Source organism: Electrona antarctica (assembly GCF_951216825.1).
Source record: "Electrona antarctica genome assembly, chromosome: 6".
Classification (NCBI taxonomy): Eukaryota; Metazoa; Chordata; class Actinopteri; order Myctophiformes; family Myctophidae; genus Electrona; species Electrona antarctica.
This window is the reverse complement of record NC_136811.1, coordinates 20,483,169-20,508,833: the sequence shown is the minus strand read 5'-3', so window position 1 is coordinate 20,508,833 and position 25,665 is coordinate 20,483,169. Positions and strand designations below refer to the sequence as shown.

Here is a 25,665-nt window from a genome sequence, read left to right as displayed (position 1 = left end):
CCAGCATCATAGACTGAAGTGGTGTTGTGCTGCAAAGTGTCTTCAGGACTCACTGGAGATGATGACAGGTTTGGGTGCACCCAGATGATGTCTGAATAATGAGGCCGAAGAGCCCAGAGGTTCAGTAAGCACAGATAGCCCACACACAGCAAAATCCAGACTTCCAGAGTGCTGCTTTGACTGAAATAACAAAAAATCATCTGCAAGGATAAATGTGTACGCTCACAATGTGGACGGTTTGGTCTCATTAGCCTATTTAGGACGGGAACCCCTTTTGGGGTTTTTCCCTTTCAAGACGGGAACCCTTTTTGGGGTAATGTTTTTGAAATTTTTGAATAAACATTTAACGTTTTTCAGAAAACTTAAGTCAGGATTTAGAAGGTATATTTAGAATCGGACTCAGGTCTAAAATGGGTTAGAACACAGTTTATCTTTTGCAAGAAATGGCTATAAGTAGCCTTGGGAATGGCTACTTGGGACCATGGGACAGGAGCCTATGTCCTCAATCCAACCCTCCAACTAGCTCAGTGGCTGCTGGCCTTGAGTGTCTGCCAGCACTGCCCAGAGATGTGACAAAAGAAATCCACGGAACGTACCGGTAAGTGAATCCGGCTATCAATCTCCCCAGCCGAATCGCACATGTCATTTTCTGTTATTTCAGTCTTCAGACTTTAAAAATGGTACCCGAAGCCTCCCTGCTTGGCACTCAGAAATAGATATAAATTACAGAAAAATATCATTCTCAAAGAGAATTTCTCTTGAGCCCCTTTACAGAGCTCAGAGCTAGATTTATGTCAGTGGGCAGAGGCAGTCGTTGCAGGGTCAAGTTTTAACAAGGTCCCCAAACTGAAAATCCTTTCATAAAATGATCTCGTCCACAATGAAAGATTCAATTTAACAGTGCTCTAGTTACCTTTTAACGAGTCTGTATAAAAACAATTAAGCTGTGTCTAATGCAGTGCTCACTGCCCATCCATAACAGAGGCACTCTAGATCGGGAGGGTGTACTAAATTGAGCGACAGGCACGTACGTCTATGTACCGCTGATGCTCTTCAGAGGAAGCGTTCGCGTTTATTATTCTAGCCTCCGTTCCAAACTCCATTCCAATAAAATCTAAAGTAAAGTACTATGTCAAGACATTGGACTGATTAAAGTTTAATGAAAGACTTAATTACAGCCTCGAAGTGTATGCAGATGATGCTGCTGGTGCTGGAGACTTGGGGGAAACGTGAGGAAAAAACAATATTAAAAACCCACAGATGCCGCCACGGCAGCACAGCAGACTTTGACAGATAAACAAATTCGACAGCAGATTTCTTTTTTTGTCTCGTTCAGCAGTTTAGCAGGAGGAGGGGGATGAAAAAACATCTTTGTACCACATTCAGCAAAAATGTGAATGGCTTTCTGGAATCTTTGAATTTCAAAATGGCAGCTTATAAACAATGATTATGTGTGTATCCGTATCATAGTGTAGGAAGTGCTGACCCAGCTCCCTGAAGATGGAGATCTTACTTCGTTTAATCATCTTCTCACTCACCTTATTTATGATGAATCCAACATGTTGCAGCATGGAGCCACATACCCATCATCTACACATGGAAAATGATAGCATTTCTGTTCCCAGTTCCCCTGAATTATGCCATTATGCATTATGCCCTCTGCACACACCACAGGTTTTCAAAGTGGAGGCTGTGCCACCAGGGGCCAAATTGAAGGAAAGGGGGAAAGAAATAATAATTTTAATTTAAATTAATTTCATTTGCAATCTACATGCGTTGTGATCTTGTTGATCTGCCAATTTTATTTTCTCCCTTTTTTTGCCATTTTTATAAGCCATTTCCACATACTGACATAAACTGGATTGGACTTTTGTTTTTCTTTGCAAAATGTGGTGGTAAAGGGGTTACTTGGACTCAGAAAATGTTGAATAATAATGAATTCTTTTAAGTTTAACCCAAATCTTCTCTTCTTGGGGTCCCTAGCACAAACATTTTCTGATGGGGTCCATGGTCAAATACATATTAATTTAGGGTCCTTGACAAGCTTGAGAACCACTGCCCTGAACATGTTGCTCCTCTGTGTCCATGCCCAGCCACACGTGACTACTGTACAGTAGCTTTATATGAAATCATTGGAGCTGCAAATAATTAGTTTTGATGGATTTGGAAGTAAAACGCATTAGACATGTTGTTTACATGATTACAATAAACCAATGAATACAATCTAATTGAATTTGATTAATACCGTTGAGTAATTAACCAATTGTTTAATTAAAATGTTCCATACATATCAAGGACATCAATCAAAGATTGGAAAAGGAGCAATAATAGCTTACCTGGTCCTCTTTTCTCAATCACAAGGCATGGCTGAGTGGTTCATTTCCATCTAATTGCATCATGTGGCTGCACATATTTTAGAATTTGTCGGGTTTTGTAAATGAATGTCCTACTTTGTCATACTACAGTACCACACAAAAGTAGCACAAATAGCCGATCTGCAAGTTCGCGACACATCAAAAAGCGACACCACACAAGGCCCCTGAGTGACTATGGTCATGGCAGACCCCTGAACAGTGATTTTGCCAAGTTTGGTACATATTATATTGGAGCAACAGTGTGCCTGTGGCCCCCTGACGTGGCCCCTGGTGTGTCTATTCTGACAGCAGACCCCTGACCAGAGTCTGTGCCAATGTTTGGTGCGCATCGGAGAGACAGTACGCTGTCTGGAGGTTACATTTGTGGCGTCCACCGCCCGCCCACTGTGCCCCTACCCTCTAGGGTTCACTGTGCCCCTACCCTCTAGGGTTCACTGTGCCCCTACCCTCTAGGGTTCACTGTGCCAGTGAGAAGGACATGCCGACTGTTATCAGAGGAAATCATTTCAATTTTTTTTATTTTTCAAGAGCATACAAATCAATCATTTCAAAGTGCCCTGAGATTTTCCTCCTCAAGGACAAAATAGATTAAAAGTGACACTGCACTGACCTTTTGGTGCTGAACATCTTGGCAGAATCTTCTTTCTCCTGCTCAGGTGGCTTTAGGGGGGGTCCAGGTACAACGCTGAGCCTTTCAGACCTGCCACACACACACACACACACACACACACACACACACACACACACACACACACACACACACACACACACACACACACACACACACACACACACACACACACACACACACACACACACACACACACACACACACACACACACACACACACACACACACACACACACACACACACACACACACACACACACACACACACACACGCACAACAGAGGGACATAATGAGATTTTCAGCATCACAGAATCAAGTTGCCCTCAAGTTGTCAGTAAGGCACGGACAAGCAGACCTAAATGCCCTCTATTATGTGGCCTCTGACTGTGCAATTCAAATGGATGGGGAATGAGACGAGCAACAGCCCATGACACAGTCAACATGTTGATTGTGACAGCACTGTCTATAATGGATTATAGACGGCTGGGGGACAGCTGTCACTTTCGATAATGCATTGCACTACAGACTAGGGCTGGGCCATAAGCCAAAAATACATCAAAACTGATATTTAGATTTCTAAACAACCGCATAACACAGAATTACACTCTGTTGTACAACTCACAATGAAGAAATATTAATTTTAAATCATCACCTAGCCTACAGACAGTGCTGGAAAATTTAAACATGCTGCAGAAATTAATATGATACGCACTGGAGCTCTACTGGACTAGTGAGGAACTTAAGCAATTAGACTGCAATTACAGAAAGGGTGACTATATCTGCTGATGCAGGCAAACTTCCCATGCAGACCATTAGGTAGAAAACCCCCTATGAACGGTTCAATTCCACGACTAGGATTTATCTCGGTCTCTGTGTGCGATCCCCCTCCCCCACACTGTATAATGGCTGGGAGTTAGCCTCTGCGCTTTCATGTAAAGGTTATCAACAGGGACTTTGGACAACGAGTCTGAGGAAAAGATAGGGTTCAATAATTCATGCAGAGGTCCATGCTTGCAGACCTCACTTCTCAGCTTCTCTCCATCTGTAATGAGATGAGTGGAGGGCCAGAGGGAGAATAAAAGGAGAACGGGGTGATTAAAAGAGCCTGCTCAGCCCCATGTACCCACCCCCATCCCATCAGCTACATATATATATGTGCTCAAATGTGTGTACACGTATGCGAGCGTGCACGCCCGCACGCACCAGGTCTCCTCATTTGTAACACCTGCAGCATGATATTTCTTCCCGGTGCACATCACAGAGACCGCAGGAAAGCTGAATAAGCATCCCATGTGTAAAGGTTAACAAAGTAGTGAGACACCGGTAACATCTGATGATTCATTCAGGTGACACGGAATCCATTGGGGGATAAAAAGGAGCTCACTTCCACAAGTCATCTAAAGCAGAGAGGCGCCGAGCTGTCTGGACGGCTTCCGTGATCGCCAGAAGATGATGACACCACCACGCTCCCATAAAAGTTGTCATTTGAGGCGCCGTAAACCGTAAGGGGCAAAACTATTCCACTGAGACAGTCTCTCTGTGTACGGACACATATGTCACGCTGTCGGCAAAACCAGCTCAACTATGTACACCTCTAGTTTGTGTTTTGCTCAATTGTAATACATTAAATACAGCTTGCAGGGAACGATTATCATTCACAACAATATAACCGAGAGAAGATTCCCCTTCTGTATGTGTGTATTTCAGCTGGTCTTTGGCCAGCAGTACAAAACTATGCATATTTTCTGATGACCACGATAATATGATCCACCTTTCTGTGTGTCCGTTTCTCTGGAGCCAATCTTGCAAACCGCTGGACCAATGATCGCCAACCTTTTTTGTGCACACTGTCAGTATAGGCTAACTTACTAGGTCTCTCTCTCAGATCGGCTGAAACCTTGCCCATATTTGGAGTCATACAGTATAGCCAGTTAGCCACATGAAGTCCGAGATCCATACTGGAGCCATGCCGTTCCTGTGTGAATCCCAAGTCTCCACATGCCATAAGCACAGCGATCAAGCAATGTCACGAAGCACAGCACCATCCGACTTTACACCAGTGACATCACTTAGGTTTCAACTTTCAGCACAACTTCTGCAGTGTTTCAGAGACACAGAAGTATAGTGTTGCCGCAGTGTGGAGACTTTCCCACCAATTAATAAATGTATTGTCAACAATGCAAGGTAATACCGATAACACTGGATGAGCATGCGCATAGCCTACTTTAATTACTTTCATTAATCCATTGAGACCTGGAACGCATCCATGTCACGTTAGCGTTTAACCACATTAACCATTAACCCATTTTGGGGCGGGAACCCGTTTTGGTGTTTTAAACATTGTTATAATTTAGCTATTGAAAAATAGCAGATCTACAAGCTCATAGCGCGCCACCGAGTGGCGCGCTATGAACTTGTAGGTCTGCTATTTTTAAAATGTGCCTCAAATCTTTCCGAAAATTGTCATGATTTAGAAAACTTTTTTTTTTTTAATTTCGACGTCAGGCCTGAATGGGTTAATCCGTTGTATGCCGTCGATCGATGTGGATGTCTGCTCGTCTGCTTCAAATAACTTCATTATGATTAACATTGTCAACCAGGAGGTGTCCAATTCGACATGCCTGGCATTGAGCCAGACAGAAACCCGGAATAAATAGCAAGATTACTTGGAGAGTAATCTTGCAGGCATTCAAACAAAGTAAACAAGCAAATGTCAAGTCAACTTTAGAGCCTACTTTCTTAATGTAATAAGAGAGCTATGACATTGCTGCTCACACGACACTGCATGTGCGTGCTGTGAGCAGCCCCACTGTGGGTGCAAACAGAGACTTAGAGTCAATCACTTCATAATTGTCCTGCCTGTCAAATATTGATATGACGCTTTAAACAAGACAGTGGTTGCCTGGAACAGAGTGGCATTCCGACGCATCGCCATTCCAACTATGTGGCTTCCGTGTGCAGTTAGAGTTAGTAATGGTGGTGTGTCGGAATAGCAGGCTTCGGAATGCTGGTGTGTAACCATGGGTGCCACATAATTAAAATGACACACACACACACACACACACACACACACACACACACACACACACACACACACACACACACACACACACACACACACACACACACACACACACACACACACACACACACACACACACACACACACACACACACACACACACACACACACACACACACACACACACACACAATTATAAGGGAGTGAACAAGTAACGTAATCGGTATTTGCCTACTGCCTGGCCTGCACACCATGTAAACACCAATAAGTTGATGCAAGATGGCAACTCTTCTGCATCAACTCTACACAGAATGTTGCACCATTTGTTGGCTGCTATGGAAGATTAGCCCACAAATGAAATAATATACTGTAATGCGATTAGATAATGTTGACAATAGTGAGTGCCCCCCTTTAAACATAACATTGTGTAAGGTATGTATGAACATGTGTCCTAGATATTATAATTGGTTGGATTACGGACAGAAGGACAATATCCAACGTGGTACAGGTTAAAAGGCCACAGCTGTCAGATTAGATCATGATGTCACATGGTGTCTGTACTGGACTGTCATGACTGGCAACAGCTTGACTTTGACTCTGTTATTATAGTTTTCCATTGTTCATTTGTTTATTTCGTTTTGGCTTTTTGTTTTGAATTTCAGTTTAGTTTTGAGTTTGTCGAGTTTAGTCATGTTTTGAAAATGCCTAGTTTTTACTTTAGTTTTTAATTATTTATAGTGTTCTTTTTTATTGTAATATGGGTTAGTCAGGGGCTAGATTCAATAAGGTCAGAAAAATAGCAGATCTACTACGCTGTGACCTTGTAGATCTGATATTTTTGAAGATTTCTGACAAAGACTAAAACTAAATACATTTCCGCTATGATTTTAGTTAATGTTTGTTTTGTAAATACACCAAATAGTTTTGAGTTATTTTTTTTTGGTAAAGCCTTATTCTTATTATATTTGATCAACTAAAATGTTTTCCCAATTATAGTTTTGGTTATTTTGTTAAGTTTCAGTTAACTATAACCCTGGTGGAGAGTCATTTTGTGAAAGAGGGATAGAGACAAACTGTTCCATAAAAATTCCTGCAGGTAAAATGCACACAGACAAATCCAGTTATAAAATATTTCATTTCGTAAACTGGCTCTTTAATCTGAGAATACAGATTCAGTGCCCCGGGAGCAGACAGACAGAGACAATTTCAAAGAGTCACAGGGCTTTAAAATGATTATAGAGAGTGCTTTGCTGAACCCAGCACTAGCACAGAAAAATAAAAATAACCCCTCAAGCTGTCAAGGAACCACGGCAAACAGAAAATAGTTTGAACATTATTTCTGATTAAGCTCAATATGGGTACTACAACTTCCCCTGCCAGCGGCCATAATCTTAAACCAATAAGGTCCTTCTTTGAGGAATAGATGGTAAATGAAAGGTGCAATGTGAAACCAATAAGGTCCTTCTTGGAGGAATAGATGGTAAATGAAAGGTGCAATGTGAGACCAATAAGGTCCTTCTTGGAGGAATAGATGGTAAATGAAAGGTGCAATGTGAAACCAATAAGGTCCTTCTTGGAGGAATAGATGGTAAATGAAAGGTGCAATGTCAAACCAATAAGGTCCTTCTTGGAGGAATAGATGGTAAATGAAAGGTGCAATGTGAGACCAATAAGGTCCTTCTTGGAGGAATAGATGGTAAATGAAAGGTGCAATGTGAAACCAATAAGGTCCTTCTTGGAGGAATAGATGGTAAACTAGAAAAAGTGCCCTTCCGGGCACAGGTCTCCACCAGGAGGATAGGAGTGTGTGTGATGTTTGGCAAAATGTTTAGGAGGATGTTTATTTTATTTGTTTTTGCAACAATTTTCTTCATTTTGTTGAGGAAATGCAGAGCTAGATCACTCATAGCATCTCTGAGGATAGAATTCTGGATGAGCAGGACATGTGCAGCATTTTGTACAAAAGGGGCCACTCCTGAAAACTTTGGAAGGCAATCTTAGCCAATCAGTGTACAATCTGAGAAATCCAACAGACTCGTCTTGATCACATGACTACAGAGATCATGTGTACCGATTGCTATTTCTTCATTCGCCTTTGATGGCAATTGGATGATTTGAGGCATTTTGTTCCAAAAATATGTTTTGCAAAAATCAACCTGTTGGTGGCGCTATAACAGGCCAATGTGAAAAGGGTGGGATATATTCCTCAGCCTAGTAAGAAAATGTGTGAAAGATTTCACGTAAATTCCATGCTGCGTTCATGATTTGAGGCTTTTGTTCAAACTGTGAAAGCCAATTATAGCCAATTAGGATGGAATATGAAATATCGGACATATCCAACTTGAGCACATGACCATAGAGATACTGTGTAACGATTTGTGAGATTTTTGGACAGAATCTGGAGGAGTAATATCAAAAAATGTGTTTTACAAAAGTCGGCCTCCTGGTGGCGCTATAAAAGGCAGATGCGGAAAATGCAGGTCAAAGGTTTGTCCATGGCCTCTAGGGAGTGTGCATGCAACGTTTCACGCAGATCGGTGCAGTTTTAGGTAAAACATTTGAAAATCTGCCTCATGGTGGCGCTATAACAGGCCGTTCTGGAAAATGTGGGGCAGAGGTTCATCGTTGGCATCCAGGGAGTGTGTGTGCAAAGTTTGGCATCGACTGGGTTAACGGTGCCGGAGATTAGCTGGTAACGGACGGACGGAAGGACGGACGGAAGGACGGACGGACACACGGACGGAGTGCAAAACATACTCTCTCCCCATGCCTTCGGGCTGGTGGAGACAAAAAGGTGCAATGTGAGACCAATAAGGTCCTTCTTGGAGGAATAGATGGTAAATGAAAGGTGCAATGTGAGACCAATAAGGTCCTTCTTGGAGGAATAGATGGTAAATGAAAGGTGCAATGTGAGACCAATAAGGTCCTTCTTGGAGGAATAGATGGTAAATGAAAGGTGCAATGTGAAACCAGTGAGACAGGAAGTCAGGGATGATGAAGGATGATGCGTAGTACTGTGGTTCTCACTGGTGGGCGTGGGCCGTGCGGATATCGCAAGTGGGCACAAAAAAAATAAAAAATAAAAATATGATTATATATATATATATATATATATATATATATCTTGTGTGAAGTGCGGGGCGCTCTTATCATCATACATCATGACTTTCCGTGCTCAGCCAATCACATCATCACGACACATTCCATGGTACACACAGACACACAAAGCTGGGCATAGCAGAAAATATACCCTGATATTTTTGAGTGGTGTAAACCACTCCTACAACTGGCTTTGTTAGTTTACGTGTCTGTTTGTCTGTCTGTCTGTTCGTACCAAAAAATGAGCATGGTTGCTATGGTCACCCAGTTCACACAGGTGTGATTTCATTACGTATATAAGACCTTACACCACTCAGTTCACACGGGTGTGATTTTTTATTTCAAACCTTGAAAATGTTGTTTTAATTGCGATACTGCTAAATATCACTTTCCATTGATCCAAGCTGGAACACAATCAATTGATTGATTATACCATTCTCTGAAACTATACGCAGCCACCCATCTGACCCCTTACAACGAAGTAAATCTAATACAGGTTAGGGTGGTTAATCAGGCAAATAGATTGAATCTGATATATAAAAAAATAAAATGGTTCCCCATTATTCAATTAACCTGATCAAGATTAAATTGGTGCTAAATATCGAGGTAAATTTCCAGAGAATTGCCCAGCTCTATAGGATAATGTCTCCTACACGCCTGGAAATGTATGTAAAGTGAGGTGAACTCAAGTCATGCATCCAAAATATTTAAAGTTCTTTATCCTTCTTGATTTTCAGCCTCTTCACAAAACTACGCCCACAGCTTGGGTGCCAGTATCCCCATTTAACTTCCCTTGACATGAATGGAATGTGATTTTATCTGTGGTAAAAGAACCTTGTTTGAGGGTGTTTGTCCTGCCGAGCTTCATTAAGCCAGCCTTGTGTTTCAGCTTAATTGTCTCTGGGCGGGTAGAGTGTCCTGACAAACACCATCAGCATCCAAGCATGTAATGGATTGAGGCGAATGCGTCAGACAGACAGAGGGACAGCAGGTATTAGCGGTTTTCTAGCCCACACTTCTGCTCCGAGCTTCCGACCGTAAAAAAAACAATGACACAAGAAGGGCTGTGGGTTCAGCCTACACCCGGGCCTGCTTTGAGTTCATGGCTGACAGGGCCACTCGACAGTCGACACAAGACAAGGGACAAACATTGCCTGGAACCAATGCACTGCTTCCGCTACCAGACAGCGCTCAACAACAGCAGTGTCACCGTTCACAACTTAAGATAAGCGAAGAACATTGTCAAACAAGTGGAAATGACTGTATAAATTAAAAGTTTTGGTTTGAATTCATTTCGAGAGCTGAATATGACAGGAGGTGGTTCTGGAAGTTAGTACAAAATGTAGACTTTGTGTAAGTGGATTATTGATCAGGGGTGGGTTTAGTGTAAGTAGAGTATTGATCAGGGGGTGGGGCTAGAGAGTACACCCATTACGTTTCAATTGGAACTGAGGCAGTACACAATGTATGTGTAGGTTTTCTCAAATACATCTTTGCATTAAATACAATCAATAGGCTACTGTGCGGCGCTTCCATGAATTTAATTACATGGCAAGCATGCATTCATAAACATTACAGTTGCATTTTCCAATCTCACACACACACACACACACACACACACACACACACACACACACACACACACACACACACACACACACACACACACACACACACACACACACACACACACACACACACACACACACACACACACACACACACACACACACACACACACACACACACACACACACACACACACACACACACACACACACTTGTGCTAGGGTGGGCTGCAGCCCGGGGGCCGCCGACTTTTTTTGTTTTTTTTAATTATAAGATTGTAAAGTATTGAAATCCAATTCAAGTGAAATGTGTGTATAGTTATTGTATTTAGTTGTATTATGGTTAAACCATTGAGAGCTTCTGCCTGCCTCTCTTTTTAGGGGCCTGGGTAGCCCAAAATTAAAACAAAATAGCCCAAATCTTTTTTTAATCGCGGGACGCGCGGCTCCGCCACGTGCCCCAAGGGGGGCCCTCAAATTTGCTCCAGCCCGGGGGCCCTCAGCAAGGTAAATCCGGCTCTGACACACACACACACACACACACACACACACACACACACACACAATGCAGAGCGTCCCATTATGACACCCTTGAAGACTGCCAACCAATAGTACAGAAGTGCGGTGTGTTGACCCCAGAGCCATAGTGTAAGAGACAACAAGAGTTACGACAACTCTGTTCACTTCATGGGGCCAGTCCAACAGCAGCTCTTCTACATAGACTTCTATTGCCGAAGAGCATAGCGAACAGAATGCACTGGACTCAGGCTTTAATGATCTTAAATCCCTTTAGTAATAGTACAACATAAACATTACAGAGACATTAGTTGTCACTGTACAATACTTTAAAACAGTTGTCATGTTGCACACATGCCTAAAATAGCTCTTATTCGCGCCGCCCTCGTTGAAAACAATGTATTTCAAAATCCAGCTTGTCACTGTCTAGGCTGCATGAACAGCGCTCGAGCGCTCCGTTTTCTGCCCCCTCAATGTTGTAACTCTGTCTTACTCTATGGCTCTGTTTGAACCCACCTGGCAGCCATTTTGCTTGTAGTTTTCTTTCAGTGAGCCTGAGCCAACACTCGGGCTGCATAAGTCAAACGAACTACGCACTGTCCACAAAACTCACAAGACATCATGGGAAACTTTGAAATGTGACGCATCGGCTTGCATTTCAGATGAGTTGGCACTTGGCAGAAGCGCATGCGTGTGAGTCCAGCCTCAAAAGTCACACCCAAAACATTCCACCTGTTTAGAGCTGCAGTGGCATTTCAATCAGGGCATTGACTGCTGCAGTGATATGACTCATGATTCTCCTCTCCTCTCTCCTTCCTTGTCCCCATCTCACCTCCCCCATGTTGTGTCCTCTCCCTTCCTCACCTCCTTCTCCTGTCGTCTCCCCTTGATCTTCCTTCCTCACCGCCTTTTCTGCTCCCCGCTTCACCTCCCACTCCTGTCCTATCTTCTCCTCACCTTTCCACTACCTTACAATTTAGGCATTTAGCAGACGCTCTTAACCCAGAGCAACTTACATTAAGCAAGAACAAAAAGCACGGCAATAAATCACATACATAAAAATACATAATACAAAAATACATATATAAAAAGTAGTTATCATGAAACATGCGTAAGCTAAGAACGCAACAGTGGAATATATAATGAAACTAGAAAAACTGCCCCTCGGAGCACAGGTCTCCACCAGGCCAGGTCAGGTTGTGGCCTCCTGGTGGCGCTATAATAGGCCAATGTGAAAAGGGTGCCATATTTTGTTCTTAGGCCATTGATTTGGATTGGATGATTTGAGGCAATCCACCTGTTGGTGGTGCTATAACAGGCCAATGTGAAAAGGGTGGGAGGGATACATTCCTCAGCCTAGTAGGAAAATCTGTGAAAGATTTCACGTAAATTGCATGCTGCGTTCATGATTTGAGGCTTTTTGTTTCCAAAGGGCCAATCCTGCAAACTTTGAAAGCCAATGTTAGGCAATTAGGATGGAATATGAAATATCGGACAGATCCATCTTGAACACATGACTATATCAATCTTTATTTCAGACCCAGGAGGATCCATATCACAAACAATACAATATAACAGTAAATACAAAAATAAAAATAAACTGTTCAGTTTCTGACATACAGACATGTGCGCCAGTGGTTCCACAGTCTCGATGAGAACCTGAGTGAACTGCGTGTAGGGTCCGTTATTACAGCAATGATGTCGTTTATTGACTCAGATGCCCTACACATGAATGTGTACATAAGGTTACGTAGTACAGCAGAGCAGGTAGGTACTCCGAGTTCCGACACTAACCATCTGGCTAGCACTGGAGCTTCTTGGCACTCTCAACAGCAGCCTCATACAATCATTATAGGCCACTGAGTCTTCTGATGCTGCTTTGTCTATAGCGGCACCATAGGTGTGCAGTATACAGCGGTGTACAGAAGGATCTAAAGAGCGATATCTTCACAGGAACCGAGCGCATGCTAAATTTGCGACACAGCATGTTTGCTTGGGCATACAGCTTCCGTCGCTATCTATAGATGTCTGAGAGATCATCAGAGATGATATGGCCCAAATAAGTGATCTCGCTGCACACACTAAGAGCAGTGCCAGCCAGATGGAAGTCAGGAAAGGCTGAATGTCTGTCTTCCCTACTTCGGATTATCATTATTTTACTTTTCTTAGCATTGTATTTTATATTAAAATCAAGACCATACTGTGAGCATACTCCCAGAAGCTGTTGGAGACCAGCACTATACGGACTGAAAATGACCAAATCATCTGCATACATCAGGTGGTTAATTAGTGAGTCACCAACCCTACACCCTGTACCACATGTATTTAAAGACAATGATATAAAGTCATTCATATAAACATTAAATAGAAAAGGAGATAAAATTCCCCCTTGACAGACACCATTGGTCACATGAAAGGGAGCAGACATTGACTTCCCCCATTTTACACTCATGGTCTGGTGAGCATACCAGAACACCAGGATTCTGACTAAGAACCTGGGGACCCCTCTTTGTATCAGTTTAGAAAAAAACAGGAAGCATCAATGAAAGAAACAAACATTGTAGAGTTCTGCCTACCATATTTATCTAAGATCTCTTTGAGAGCAAAAATACACAAATCAGTGCCATGTTTTCTTTTAAAGCCAAATTGATTATCAGCAGACAAAATTGACCTCTCTAATCTACTCAGTAGAATTGTCTCAAGTACTTTGGACATAACACTGGACAGGGCTATTGGCCTATAATTATCTGAACTGTTTACCTTACCCACTTTATCTTTAATGACCGGCACAATTACCACAGAAAGCATGGAAACAGGTAAAAACCCATGCTTAAAAAAACCTCTAAAACACATGGCCACTAGAGGGCACAGTGTCCTACTGGCAAGTTTGAGATGTTCCGCTGTTATATTGTCCAGACCGCAGGCCTTATTATCTCCTAGCTTCAATACTGCTTCAATAACTTCTGCAGGTGTATAGAGATAGTGTGTAACGATTTGTGGGATTTGTGGGAGTAATATCAAAAAATGTGTTTCTCAAAAGCCGGCCTCCTGGTGGCGCTATAACAAGCCGTTCTGGAAATTATGGGGCAGAGGTTCATCGTTGGCATCCAGGGAGTGTGTGTGCAAAATTTGGCATCAACCGGGTTAACGGTGCCGGAGATTAGCTGTTCACAGGAGTGCAAAACATACTCTCTCCCCATGCCTTCGGCCTGGTGGAGACAACTATACATATATATATATATACACACCTTAATCTCTCTCCTCCCATCCTCTCCTCCTGTACTTCTCTCCTCCTCCCCACCTCTCTTTTCTACTACCCTCATCTCTCCCCTCCTTCCTCCCCCTCCCCTCCCCTCATTCTCCTCCCTCTCCTCACGCCATCACCTCCCTCTCCTGTCCTATCTACATTCCCCTCCACTCATCACCTCTATTTGTCCCATTGTCCGCCACATAACCATTGTTCACATCGCTCCCGTCATTCCTTTCTCCCCAATTCATTCCCCAGGCTGCATCAGACTGGTGGCGTGCATACAGCCTGATTACAGCATGTTTCCTCGACTAATAGGGGTCACATTAGCCTGGCAGGAAACACAATGCCATTATGGAAATGTTCAGTCAATTACTGGGCAACGAGTAAACACCCTCTCTGTCATTCCTGACTCCCATATTTGCGTTCCCGTTAACGGTGGTGATGCATGGTTGTCGTTATCTTCTCAGGGGCATCTTATCTGCTTATTCCCTGTGGACCTCTGCAATGTGCCTGAGGTTCACTGTGTCATTGTTGCTGCTCTGGATGAAAGCATCTGGCTGCCAAATGAGGAATCTAAATGTAAATGACGCCAGTGTCTTATCAACCTGAAGGGGATAACAGCTTCATCATGTGTGATGATTTCAGTGTCCAGATATCGCACAACCTGAATGGTCCTATTGAAAACATGTTCATGCAGGACTAACATCTCAATTTTCATGCAAGTATGAGAATGGATGGGATATTCAAATGGATTTTGTAATGGCTATTTTTGTATAATTTAGGCATTTAGCAGCCAGGGTGACTTACAAGTGCAAGCTCAAACTAAGTAAGCAGAGTAAGCATGAGCCCTAGTCACCAAACAATAAGGTAAACAGTCGCATAAGATATGTGAACTAACCAACCAACATATCTGCATATAGAAAAGAAAAATCACACCTGTGTGAAGTGAGGGACACTAATATATTAAAGTCTAACTCATGTTGATTAGGTGATGTAAACGGTGCAAACAAACATTAAACGCCATTAACAATAAAGAGACAATATGATGTAAATGACACATTATGATGTAAATTTTCCCTTCATTACTTGCGCAAGCAGAGAGTGCAAGTAATGTTATCAGTCAGGTGCTACGATGCGTATGTCCCTTAGCAGCATGATATGACGTCATATGCTGGCACGAAGCTGACCGTGCAGGTATGTTTTCCGTTATGCTACGAAGCATATGTCCCATGACATGATGAAGATATGTACCAATGTCCCTTAGAATGCATATGATAGGACGTGATATGAGCATATGACGTGATGAATATATGTACCAATGCCAGGGTATAATTGGTTATCGATGGTGACGTAACGATGACATGTTTCAGTGTCAGGTGGACTAAAGGTAATGCCCCTATGTATATAATCTGACACCACTGCCATAACAGGCATAAGTAATAATTACCATACTTCAAAATACTACTTTTCTCCTCCAAAAGCAAGGTACGTAGCAAATAGCTAAACCTAATAATTCAATATTGCAAACGTTCTTTCACAGAGAGGCTGAGATTTGAAAGTTTGTAGCGGTCTACAGTACTTGCACGCTCTGCTTGCGCACTAGTAGGCCATTTATGGCCTACTTGTGTGCAACAAGCAAGTAGGCACTCGACAGAGTGCAGTTCTAGTTGTCAATGCGTTTACAAAACAAACATTGAACAAAAGACAAACATTAAACCTGTGTATAGGAAAATAATGTATCGAAAAAAGATGACAAGAAGGGATGATCTAGGGGCGCCCGCTGGCCTAGTGGTCCAGGCGCATTGCCACATATAGGCTTTGGCCTGACAGCACGTTGCGTGTTCAAGTCCCATTCATGACGACCTTTGCAACGTTTAGAGATGCACTACAAAAATACATGGATCGCCTGGTAGTCTAATTCAACTCTTGAAGAGGACCATGCAGTGGATGCTCATTGTAGCCTGGCTGAGTCATCACAGCTACACTGCATATAAAAAGGGCTGGGCTTTCGGAAACATTAGAACGAGGTTTAAATGAGGTTTAAAAATGGGAGACTGTAAATGTTGCTCAAATTACAATGATCGATAAAAAAACATATAAAACCACAGGCTGAGTTAATTTAATAGCTTATAAACTATTTGAACCCAGTCCAATAATGAGTGAAAATACAATGTAGCAAAAAGTGCACTTGTAATGCGAGCTCTATAAAACTACTGGTTTGAGAACTGTCATAGCCTATATAAAAAAAAGAATCACACCCGTTTTGTGCTGTATTTTTAACCTTATTGTATGCCTGTATGAGCTCCGAATTTCACAGTACACTACAATTACAGAGCACAGTAGAGTTCAGTAACTATAACAATAAATGTATAGTTGCACCGCTCAGTTCACACAGGTGTGAGTTTCTAGTGTTATATAATGAATTCAATCAACTATTTAGCCCTTGACCTCATATTACTGCAGCATGCACAAGATCACTGGTTCACTGCAGATGTTAACAGACCGTTAACACTGAATTCATACAGTACCAGCAGTGGTATTTTGCTGCCGCGGCGAAGTTCAATACATTGTCTATGTAGAAGGGTGCTTTCCCCACTGTGGCAGGAGGTAGGGCCAACAAAAAGCTAAGCGTCAAAGTTGATAAATGTCCAACTTTGACACTGCCGCTCGGCTGTACAGTGGTGAGACAGAGCAAAAGTCAACAACTGTACCTGCAGAAGACTAGTGCAATGTGCTCTGAAATAGGCGCGCCGTGCACATTGATACCAGTACCACAACTAACTACTGTATATATTATTGCAAAAGTTTTAAACTTGAAGATAGGTGTGAGGTAGGTGTGAAATTAATCAGGATGAGTAACATTGCCCATCTGTTACCTAATCAAATTAGATTATACCAAGCAAATGATCTCATTTTGAAACGTAGCTGGCCGTTTCTTCTATCCGTTTCGTCTATTTCTGTCTGATAAATGTTCCGGAGGTTTGTGTGACTGAGCACAGAGGCTTCAGATGTACTCAGATGAAGATGGCAAATGACAGAAAACCTGAGCTCCCAAACAGGTTTTGAATTAACTCAGAGTACTGTATATCGGGTAAATTCACACTCAGTATTTTATTGTGAGAGAGTATCTCTTGGCAAGGTACCAGAAGCTAAGACGTAAACAAATTAACTCAGGCGAGTTAAGCCTGATGTATAGTTGCTCACTGGCGGTGTCGTGCAATAGCAGATCTATAAGCTCACAATACATGGCGCTCTGACGCGCTGTGGGCTTGTAGATCTGCCATTGTTGGTGCACGTCACAACACAATGTGCAACCAATTATAAATCAGGATTTAGGGACTTTTGAGTCATATCACTGAATGATATTTGGCTGACAGAGACAAATGCACCGTGCACGTTCAGTACGTGAATATGCTTTCATGCAGTGTCCAAGAGAAACCAATGAATGTTCATTTGTTCTGGGTCAAAAATAAAAATCATACAGTAGCCTGTAGTACGTTTTTCTAATAAAGATACAGTATGTGGCATAATCCTGTGATATATGACAGCTGGTTGTCAGATTTACAAATATGTTCACCCGGACCATTAGCCTACTGTTTGCTCTGGAACAAGCCCTTAATTTACCTCATGCTGTGTGCTCTATATGTGGCAATATTGAGTTCATTATACTCTGGACCACTTCAGGAAGGCTATGTTTTCCACTGTTTTTTCTCCATTTACCATGACACCCAACAGAATTGCATCAACAGATCAAAATGTGTTTTCATTTATCATGAAAGTCTTTCACACTGGAGGTGAGACACCTCTACAGGAGTTGTGGTTGCATGTTTATTCATCACTCTTAGACCAATCAATTTAAACTCAATGAAACATCAACCCCAGAGTCTCTCCACCATCCTACTGGTTATCCTCAATAACCCGTGCTGTGAGTCACAGCTAGTAGCTCCCAGTCCATCATGGCCCTATAGAGACACACGGAGACTACAAGTTTCATGACCCCAAATGAGACAGCGTCCCCACTTCTGGTCCGTTAGAACGGTGTACTGCAGGCCTGCCCATAGAAGTCCATTGAAATGCAACTGTAGTTAGTCTACTTTTAAAATAATACCAAATGAACTGAAGCTGAACTATATTGATTTGAATAAAAATATGTTAAAACCCATTTACCGCTACCATTGTTTAATCCCTCCGTCGCGTCCTGCCAGGGTTTTATCGCGCGTGACACTTACTTTGAAGTCCAAATATCCGTAATCGCATTTTACTATGAAACCATTCCGTGTGTGTTGACGAAGCTGGTGCTTGTTCTCTCGGTCGGTGGTGGAAAAAGTGGACCGCGAGTATCACAGCGCCTGCTACAGGCCGTTGAAAACGCTTGTCTGGGACAAAGCGTCCTCTGCAATGTCGCTTCTGTGAGATAAAGCCGTCTGAAAACAGAGCCGGCAATGTAAGTGGATGCGCGCGCATTTTCAAAATGGCCGCGCCCATTGGGTCAGAAGCATAACAAAGCTAACGGACGGTAGATTTCGATACGATCGTATTAAAACATGCATTAATGAATACATCGCTGTTAAAACGGCTTTTCCGTTTGTGGCAGGCTACAAGATTCTACGTGTTAATATTCCTATGTTCCTGGCGGGCAAACGATTAACATATATTGTTGTTTTCTCAATAGAGGATGTATTTCACATTTAATTTACCACTTGAATGAGTTACCCATAATGTTAACGGAGCAGAGGGGAGACGGCAGACCCCGTCACTTTTAAGGACGTCACTGACTTTACGAGGCTACGAGCGCCGACTTTGAAGAGTGAAATTCTCAATATACATCCCGATCCCGACTGATTTTGTTCATTCATTTTGAACATGTCACGGGCTTACTAATATGTTCTACCTATACCTCGGAGCTCCGACGGTGTGTTTTGCTGTTGTCAACTTGTTGTATAATTAACTTGGCTGAATAGTTGGGAAATAACCCAGCTAAATGGAGGAGTGACATATCCTGACATTTTCAACTACCTAGTGAATTCCCCAGATGAGTATTAATAATTAGTCTTGCAAGCCTGTTTGGATAATTTTCCACAAATACATAGCATATAAAACGACATACAACAAATATATCTGGGTATTGAAAACCGTGACGTATATACCGTGCGACCACTTTGACTTGAGATTTACAATGCTAGCACTTTTCACAAACTGATGGAGCATATTATAGTACATTGTGGGTTGTATACTGAGATGGCAGGTATGTGACATTGAAAAAGACAAATCAAACATATGGGACACTTTATTGGAACACAAAAAGAATCGCTACAGCCTCAGAAATTAACCAGTGAAATTAGGGTATTTTATGATGCCTCTCATAGGGATTGCATTGGCAGCTGCAGTACACCGTTGAAACGGACCAGAAGTGTTGGAAATGTAAAGGGGAAAATGGTACATTTTTACATGCTTTTTGGGAATGTCCTGTGGTTATACCATTCTGGAAAGAGGTACTGGGGAAACTTGGAGACTGGATGGGGCTAATACTACCAGAATGCCCGAGGTTATGTCTCTTGGGTGATCGCACAGTGCTGCCACAGGGGGTCACCAAGGCACAACATGCATTAGTGACTGCAGGTCTTATCACGGCAGCCAGGTTGATTTTGAGAAACTGGAAGAGCTCTGTTACGCCAAAGATCACAGGCTGGACTCAACTTATGACGGAAACTGCATCCTTCGAATACTCAATTGCCAGGAGGAACAATGTCAAAGGGAAGTTCCATGAAATATGGGACTACTTTTATTTGTATATTAAAGGATTGTTGCATTAACAATTTGTAATTGGTAATACATTACGGATATAATCACTATTGTCAACAACAGAATGTGGAGGGGTGCTGTCCATTGGGGTTTTTCTTTTTTGACTGCTAGTTTTGTTTTTTGTTTTTTGTGTGTTTTTCTTGTCTCTTTCTTTTGTGTAAGTCATGTGTATTTTGTATGCTTTATTGTAAAATCATTAAAAAACTTTGATGACACAAAAAAAAAAAAGAAACGGACCAGAAGTGGGGCCGCTGTCTCATTTGGGGGCGTGGAATTTGTAGTCCCCGTGTGTCTCTATAGCATGTTGGAGAAGAGCCCGAAGACACTGGTTAGCTGGTCTGCTCAGAGGAGGAGGGGGAGGAGGAGATTGAGGGGTCACTGGGCTGGGTTACCATGGCTTAGCATGGCAAATCCTCTGTAATCCTCCAACCAGTCCCATGATGCTGTTTACTGTATGTGTATGTACGTAGGTAAAGCTATTATTATGGACCCACCCACACCAAGTCTGCCTCCCAAAGTAAGCTACAACTTACTGCTAGCTTTCTCCCCGTTATACATTTCTCCCCAATATATCTATTTGGCTGCAGAGGAAGGGTAAGATAAGGAGATGCATTTTCCTCCACAAGTCTCCCTTGAGAGACAAAGGGGAACATGATAGCATTATTTCAAAAATCGAGAGAACTATACAGACCTGCCGTTTACTTGTGTCTATTGACTTGCAGTCATTCAGGGCGTCATTGTTTTGCTGAAGAATGTTAATGCTTACTTTGGATACTAAATACTAAATCAATAAACACAATGGATGGTTACATTATCGGTGATCCCAAAACAGCTCTTCTACTCTTAAGAGGAACAAAACATTAAATAAACTCCCACTAACAACACAAGATGACAGACTTTTATTTATAATGATGGGGCCTGTTAAAGAGTTTTGTTTCCATAATGATCTGACATACTAGTCTACTGGCTATGTGTTTTCCCACATTTAAAATGCTACAGACAACTACTGTTTTAGGTATCGCAAGGAGAACTTGTTCTTTGTCAACAAACTTCACTTCACTTCACTTCACAACATACTTATAGGGTCTTAGGGGACAGTAATGAAAATTCTTGGAATCACTAAAAGGTTTTTATTTCATCATTCCTGGAATCACAACAGAAGGCAGGAAATCACTGTCACAGCCCGTGTCATTATGTAATTGGTTTTGTTTTGATTCGAGGCCTGTCTTTGGCAGAAGTTTTTAGAGGCACTTTTCATTAATGCTTAGCTACAATAAGCCTACTCTGGTTCAACAATATGATGCTCCACAAAAAATAAATAAAAATAAAATAATTTTTAAAAATGTACCTTTACTCATTCAAATCCCTTAAAATGGCACATAAATTTGCGAAATAGCTTAAATCCAATGTACAGCTACTCAAAGTATTGACAAGTATTGTACCCTAACCCTATGTTAGCTGTTCTCAGTAGAACCTACAGTAAGTGATACCGATACCAATCCTCGATTAAGAGAATTGGCTGGATCAGGAGGCCAAGCTAATAAACTTGCATGTCTTTGACTGACTGACTTACTGACTGAGTGAGTAATGAAATTACAGCCATAAAATTATACCGCATTGGCCACTGCTGTTCATTGGCGTTGCTGCCATAATATCGGCAAGAGCTATATGATGCCTCATATAGCCAACCAAACTAGAAAAGTGTGTTTAAAAAAGTGCAAATCTCCACCAGGCCTGTTCGCCTACCCAGGGCAAAATAGCGTCAGGTGGAAATAGGGGTGGCCTATACAGGGAGTTCAACATGATCCATATGGAATCCAGAGAAAATGACCTGACCTCATGCTTCCTTCTATGCATGAGGAGTCCAAGCTGATTTATGGGGCAGCGGTGGCCTAAGGGTTAGAGGAGCGCCCTTGTTGCCGAAAGGTTGCCGGTTCGATTCCCTGGACGTGCAGGGAAAATGGGTGGGGAAGTGATTGTCATCACTCACCCAACACCGCTGAAGTGCCCTTGAGCAAGGCACTGAACTCCCAACTGCTCCCCCTGGAGCTGCTTAGTGGCCAACAGTATAAGCCTGTGGTTGTACTGGTCAGCGCCCAGGTTTTAATGTGTGTGTGTTTCTATGTGCAGGGCGTTGCTGAAAATGAGCACCTGTGCTCAGCTACTTCCCTGGGTAAATAAAGAATAAAAATAAAAAATAAACTTTGAGTAGATTACAGTAGTTTATATATATACACACACACACACACACACACACCGCAACATTATCTGATTTATAGATTATTCACTATATTATTCCTGAATGCATTCTTGTTAATCACTCATATTACATGAGTAGCCTAAACTGTATTAACTAAACAAAATAAATGTAGTGGGCTACAGTATTTGTCATATTCATCATAAGCAGAGTAACTAACCATTATGTGACCATTGCAGGACAACAAAGAGCCATTAATCAACCACTGCCAGAACAAATGCAGAACCTACTCTACATTTTTGCAAACGCACCAGTTCAATAAATAGGAAAATCAAAGCTGTGTAACTGTCCAAACATGAAACAATACAACATTCCAAATAATTTCAGTACACTCCACCTAGCAACACACCATAGCTAGTATTGTATAGTGTTTGCCTGCATTCCTATGAGAGGTTCACGCCAGGAAAGTGTTTCTCGTCTTCCAAATTATCATTAAAATAAGATCTGGTTGCAACATACAGGGGTGAAGTGTCCCTTTAACTGCACACTACCTGACCACTGTGTGTGTGCATGTGCATTAATGAGGTGGTGGAGATAAATGGTACTAGATGCAGCCACATGATTTAGAGCCTTGCTTTTCTGGGTAGTAATTCTGTCTTAGAGCCATCTAGAAGCTACAGGCTACGCTGTATATCATATTTCAGCACTGCAATTACAATGCATACAATATGACATCTTGTCCAAAACTCAGTGAGGTGGCCTTGGTGTAGATAGGATATTAGCAGAACTGTAGTATACAGGAAGTCACCTAATTTAGTTTCATCTTTGAAGATAATAACAGATATATTTTAGCTAATTGAAATGAGTGCAATTTCTTGGCCACAAATCTTGATGCAATAGCCTAATCAATTGGTAACAGCAAGCAGTAGGGTGATTATTTAATCAAAGGCGACACAACCATGCATAATTAGATCACTTCAATCAAAATTAAAGGCACGTATACTGTGTGTGTGTGTGTGTGTGTGTGTGTGTGTGTGTGTGTGTGTGTGTGTGTATACATGCGTATAGCGTTCTTCATAAATATGTTTTAAGTGAATGACCTTGTTTATGCTAATAAGATTGTAAGCTAGAAAAATGTCATTAAACAATATCAAGTCGCCACTTTGAGGGAACAGAAGATTGTTTTGGAGAATGCAAAACATTTCCTCTTAATGTTCCAATTCTTACGATTAGACCTTTTTTTGAATGGCAGTTCAAGGATGCACACAGATGCAAAGGTGTGGGAACTTTACCAACAATATACATAAATATACAAAATGAAGTATATCCAAACCATACAGTAATTGGGGACAAATATAAACAACCACCATCACAATAACCCATCATTGTCACCAGGGTTATTATTAATATAACTGTCAAGAGGCTTGCCTCTTGCAAGCCCAAATTCTTAATTGACCTACGTGGTCAAATTCAATACAAATATAATAACTATTGTGACAGGCTCCTGTGAATATAAGGTGTAACACTGACCCCTTGTATGCCCTGACCTTGAACAACCACCATAATGAGCAAAGCCCCAGACTGAGCCTCACAGGTTCAGGGCAACCACTTAGAATTCTGGCAGTAGATCCACTGTTGATCCACTTCCAAACTTGCTGATCTGTCATGGACTTATCTGACCTGCCATTAAGATGTATGTATAGCAGGATGAAAATTGCCTAGACTGCATCCCACATAGTCTTAGCCGAGGATCCCCATATTGCACCTTAATGGGCTATGGTACCTTGATGCATTATGTAAACGGTAATAGACCCATCTATACTCTGCATATGTGAGATTTGGACAGACAATGATGAGTCATGTTTAAGCCTGCACCGCTCCCTGCCAGGCTGACAGTTAGCCATCGAGCCTTTTGCTGAGGAGTGAAGTTTCTCTTGCACTGTCTGTCTGTCTGGTAGTTAAGTTAGTCATTCACATATACTGTAGGCATTGGACTGAAGTAAAATATCGGCAGCACAGTTTGGTTTGGGAGAAAAGTGTACATGAATCTGTCAAATGTACTTGTATAAACATTAACATGTTTGACAGGGCGTCGTGCGCCTATATACAGTCCCGTTGGCAGGTGCGCGAGCTTTCTAGATACATTATAATCACTGCACACATTAGTTAGTATTTATGACTGAAATTGCTTGCATGGCATGTTTTACATTTCCATTGCACAAGTCAGTTGTACAGCCCGTACCGTTCCGGGGGCACCGGGGAAACACTTTTTGTAAAGCGTACTATCTTTAACGTGCAATAATGGTTATTATCGTGGTCTGTATGCTATACTGCATCATCGTGAAAGATTTGTTACGCAAAGAAATACCCAGAAACATGACAGTTATCTAAATAAGATCTCAAAGCGTCTCCGCCAGACAGACAGCCCCGTCCTAACAAGCCAGTCAGACAGTCGGTACTTACTTTATTCACACCGGAACGAAGCGAAGTCACAATGTGATGAAGTTCAGCTGTTTTCAATCATGTGCGCCGTGCAGACATACGATTCTCTTTATTTCTTCCTCAGGCTTGCGTCACGGATCAAACTGTGTACACAGTCAGAAGCAGACATGCAGAGTAATTTGACCTTCTCGTAATAGAAACTACCATCGCAGAGATGTGGAATAGGGGAGGGACGGATCAAACCAAACGGACCGTTCCTAACGCCACTCTCATCACCACACCGAGGAAAGCAGTAGTCCAGTGGCACTGGCAGGCTGGGGGACGGCAGAAGAGAGGCAACGTGGAGATCTGGACAGCTTCTTCGGCGTTGTTGCTGATAAAATAAGCTGCTACCGGTATAACTTATGAGGGGAATTAAATGATGAATTGCAGAAGCTGAAATATACACTGTGAGTTTGATGTGTTTGACAGCAGGCGCACAAGCTTCCAATCTACATATAGAGCAGGCACCATGTCCCTTGTGTTTTATACTGATGTCTACACGGTCTGCGTGCCCTGGTGGCTCAGCCAGTTAGTGCAGTATGCTAAACTGGATTAGAATCTGGCCCGTGCAGCATGTGTGTCATGTCACATTTCCATCACTCACTCACCCAGACTCCGGGGCAATTGGAAAATGGGTTGGCCGTGATGAATAGAAAACACTTGAGGATGCCGTTTTACACTACAAGCTTGACCTAGGAAAAACAACAACAACTTTATTAT

General features: G+C 42.1%; 1 protein-coding gene across 4 annotated transcripts in view; it reads right to left on the bottom strand.

Moving 5' to 3' along the window:
- The window catches only part of oxr1a (oxidation resistance 1a), a 177,728-nt gene extending 152,285 nt beyond the window's left edge, over window positions 1-25,443 (bottom strand). For 2 of the 4 annotated variants that reach the window (XM_079503027.1, XM_079503024.1), the window contains exons 1-2: window positions 24,925-25,442; window positions 2,986-3,075 (exon numbers count right to left, since the gene is read on the bottom strand). In XM_079503027.1, coding sequence (XP_079359153.1) covers window positions 2,986-3,002 — 17 coding nt within the window. In that variant the 5' untranslated portion in view covers window positions 3,003-3,075; window positions 24,925-25,442. Of the gene's footprint in view, window positions 1-2,985; window positions 3,076-24,924 lie in introns of all 4 variants that reach the window. The other 2 variants (XM_079503023.1, XM_079503025.1) reach the window with 2 other exon arrangements.
- Between the last annotated feature and the right edge of the window lie 222 nt (window positions 25,444-25,665).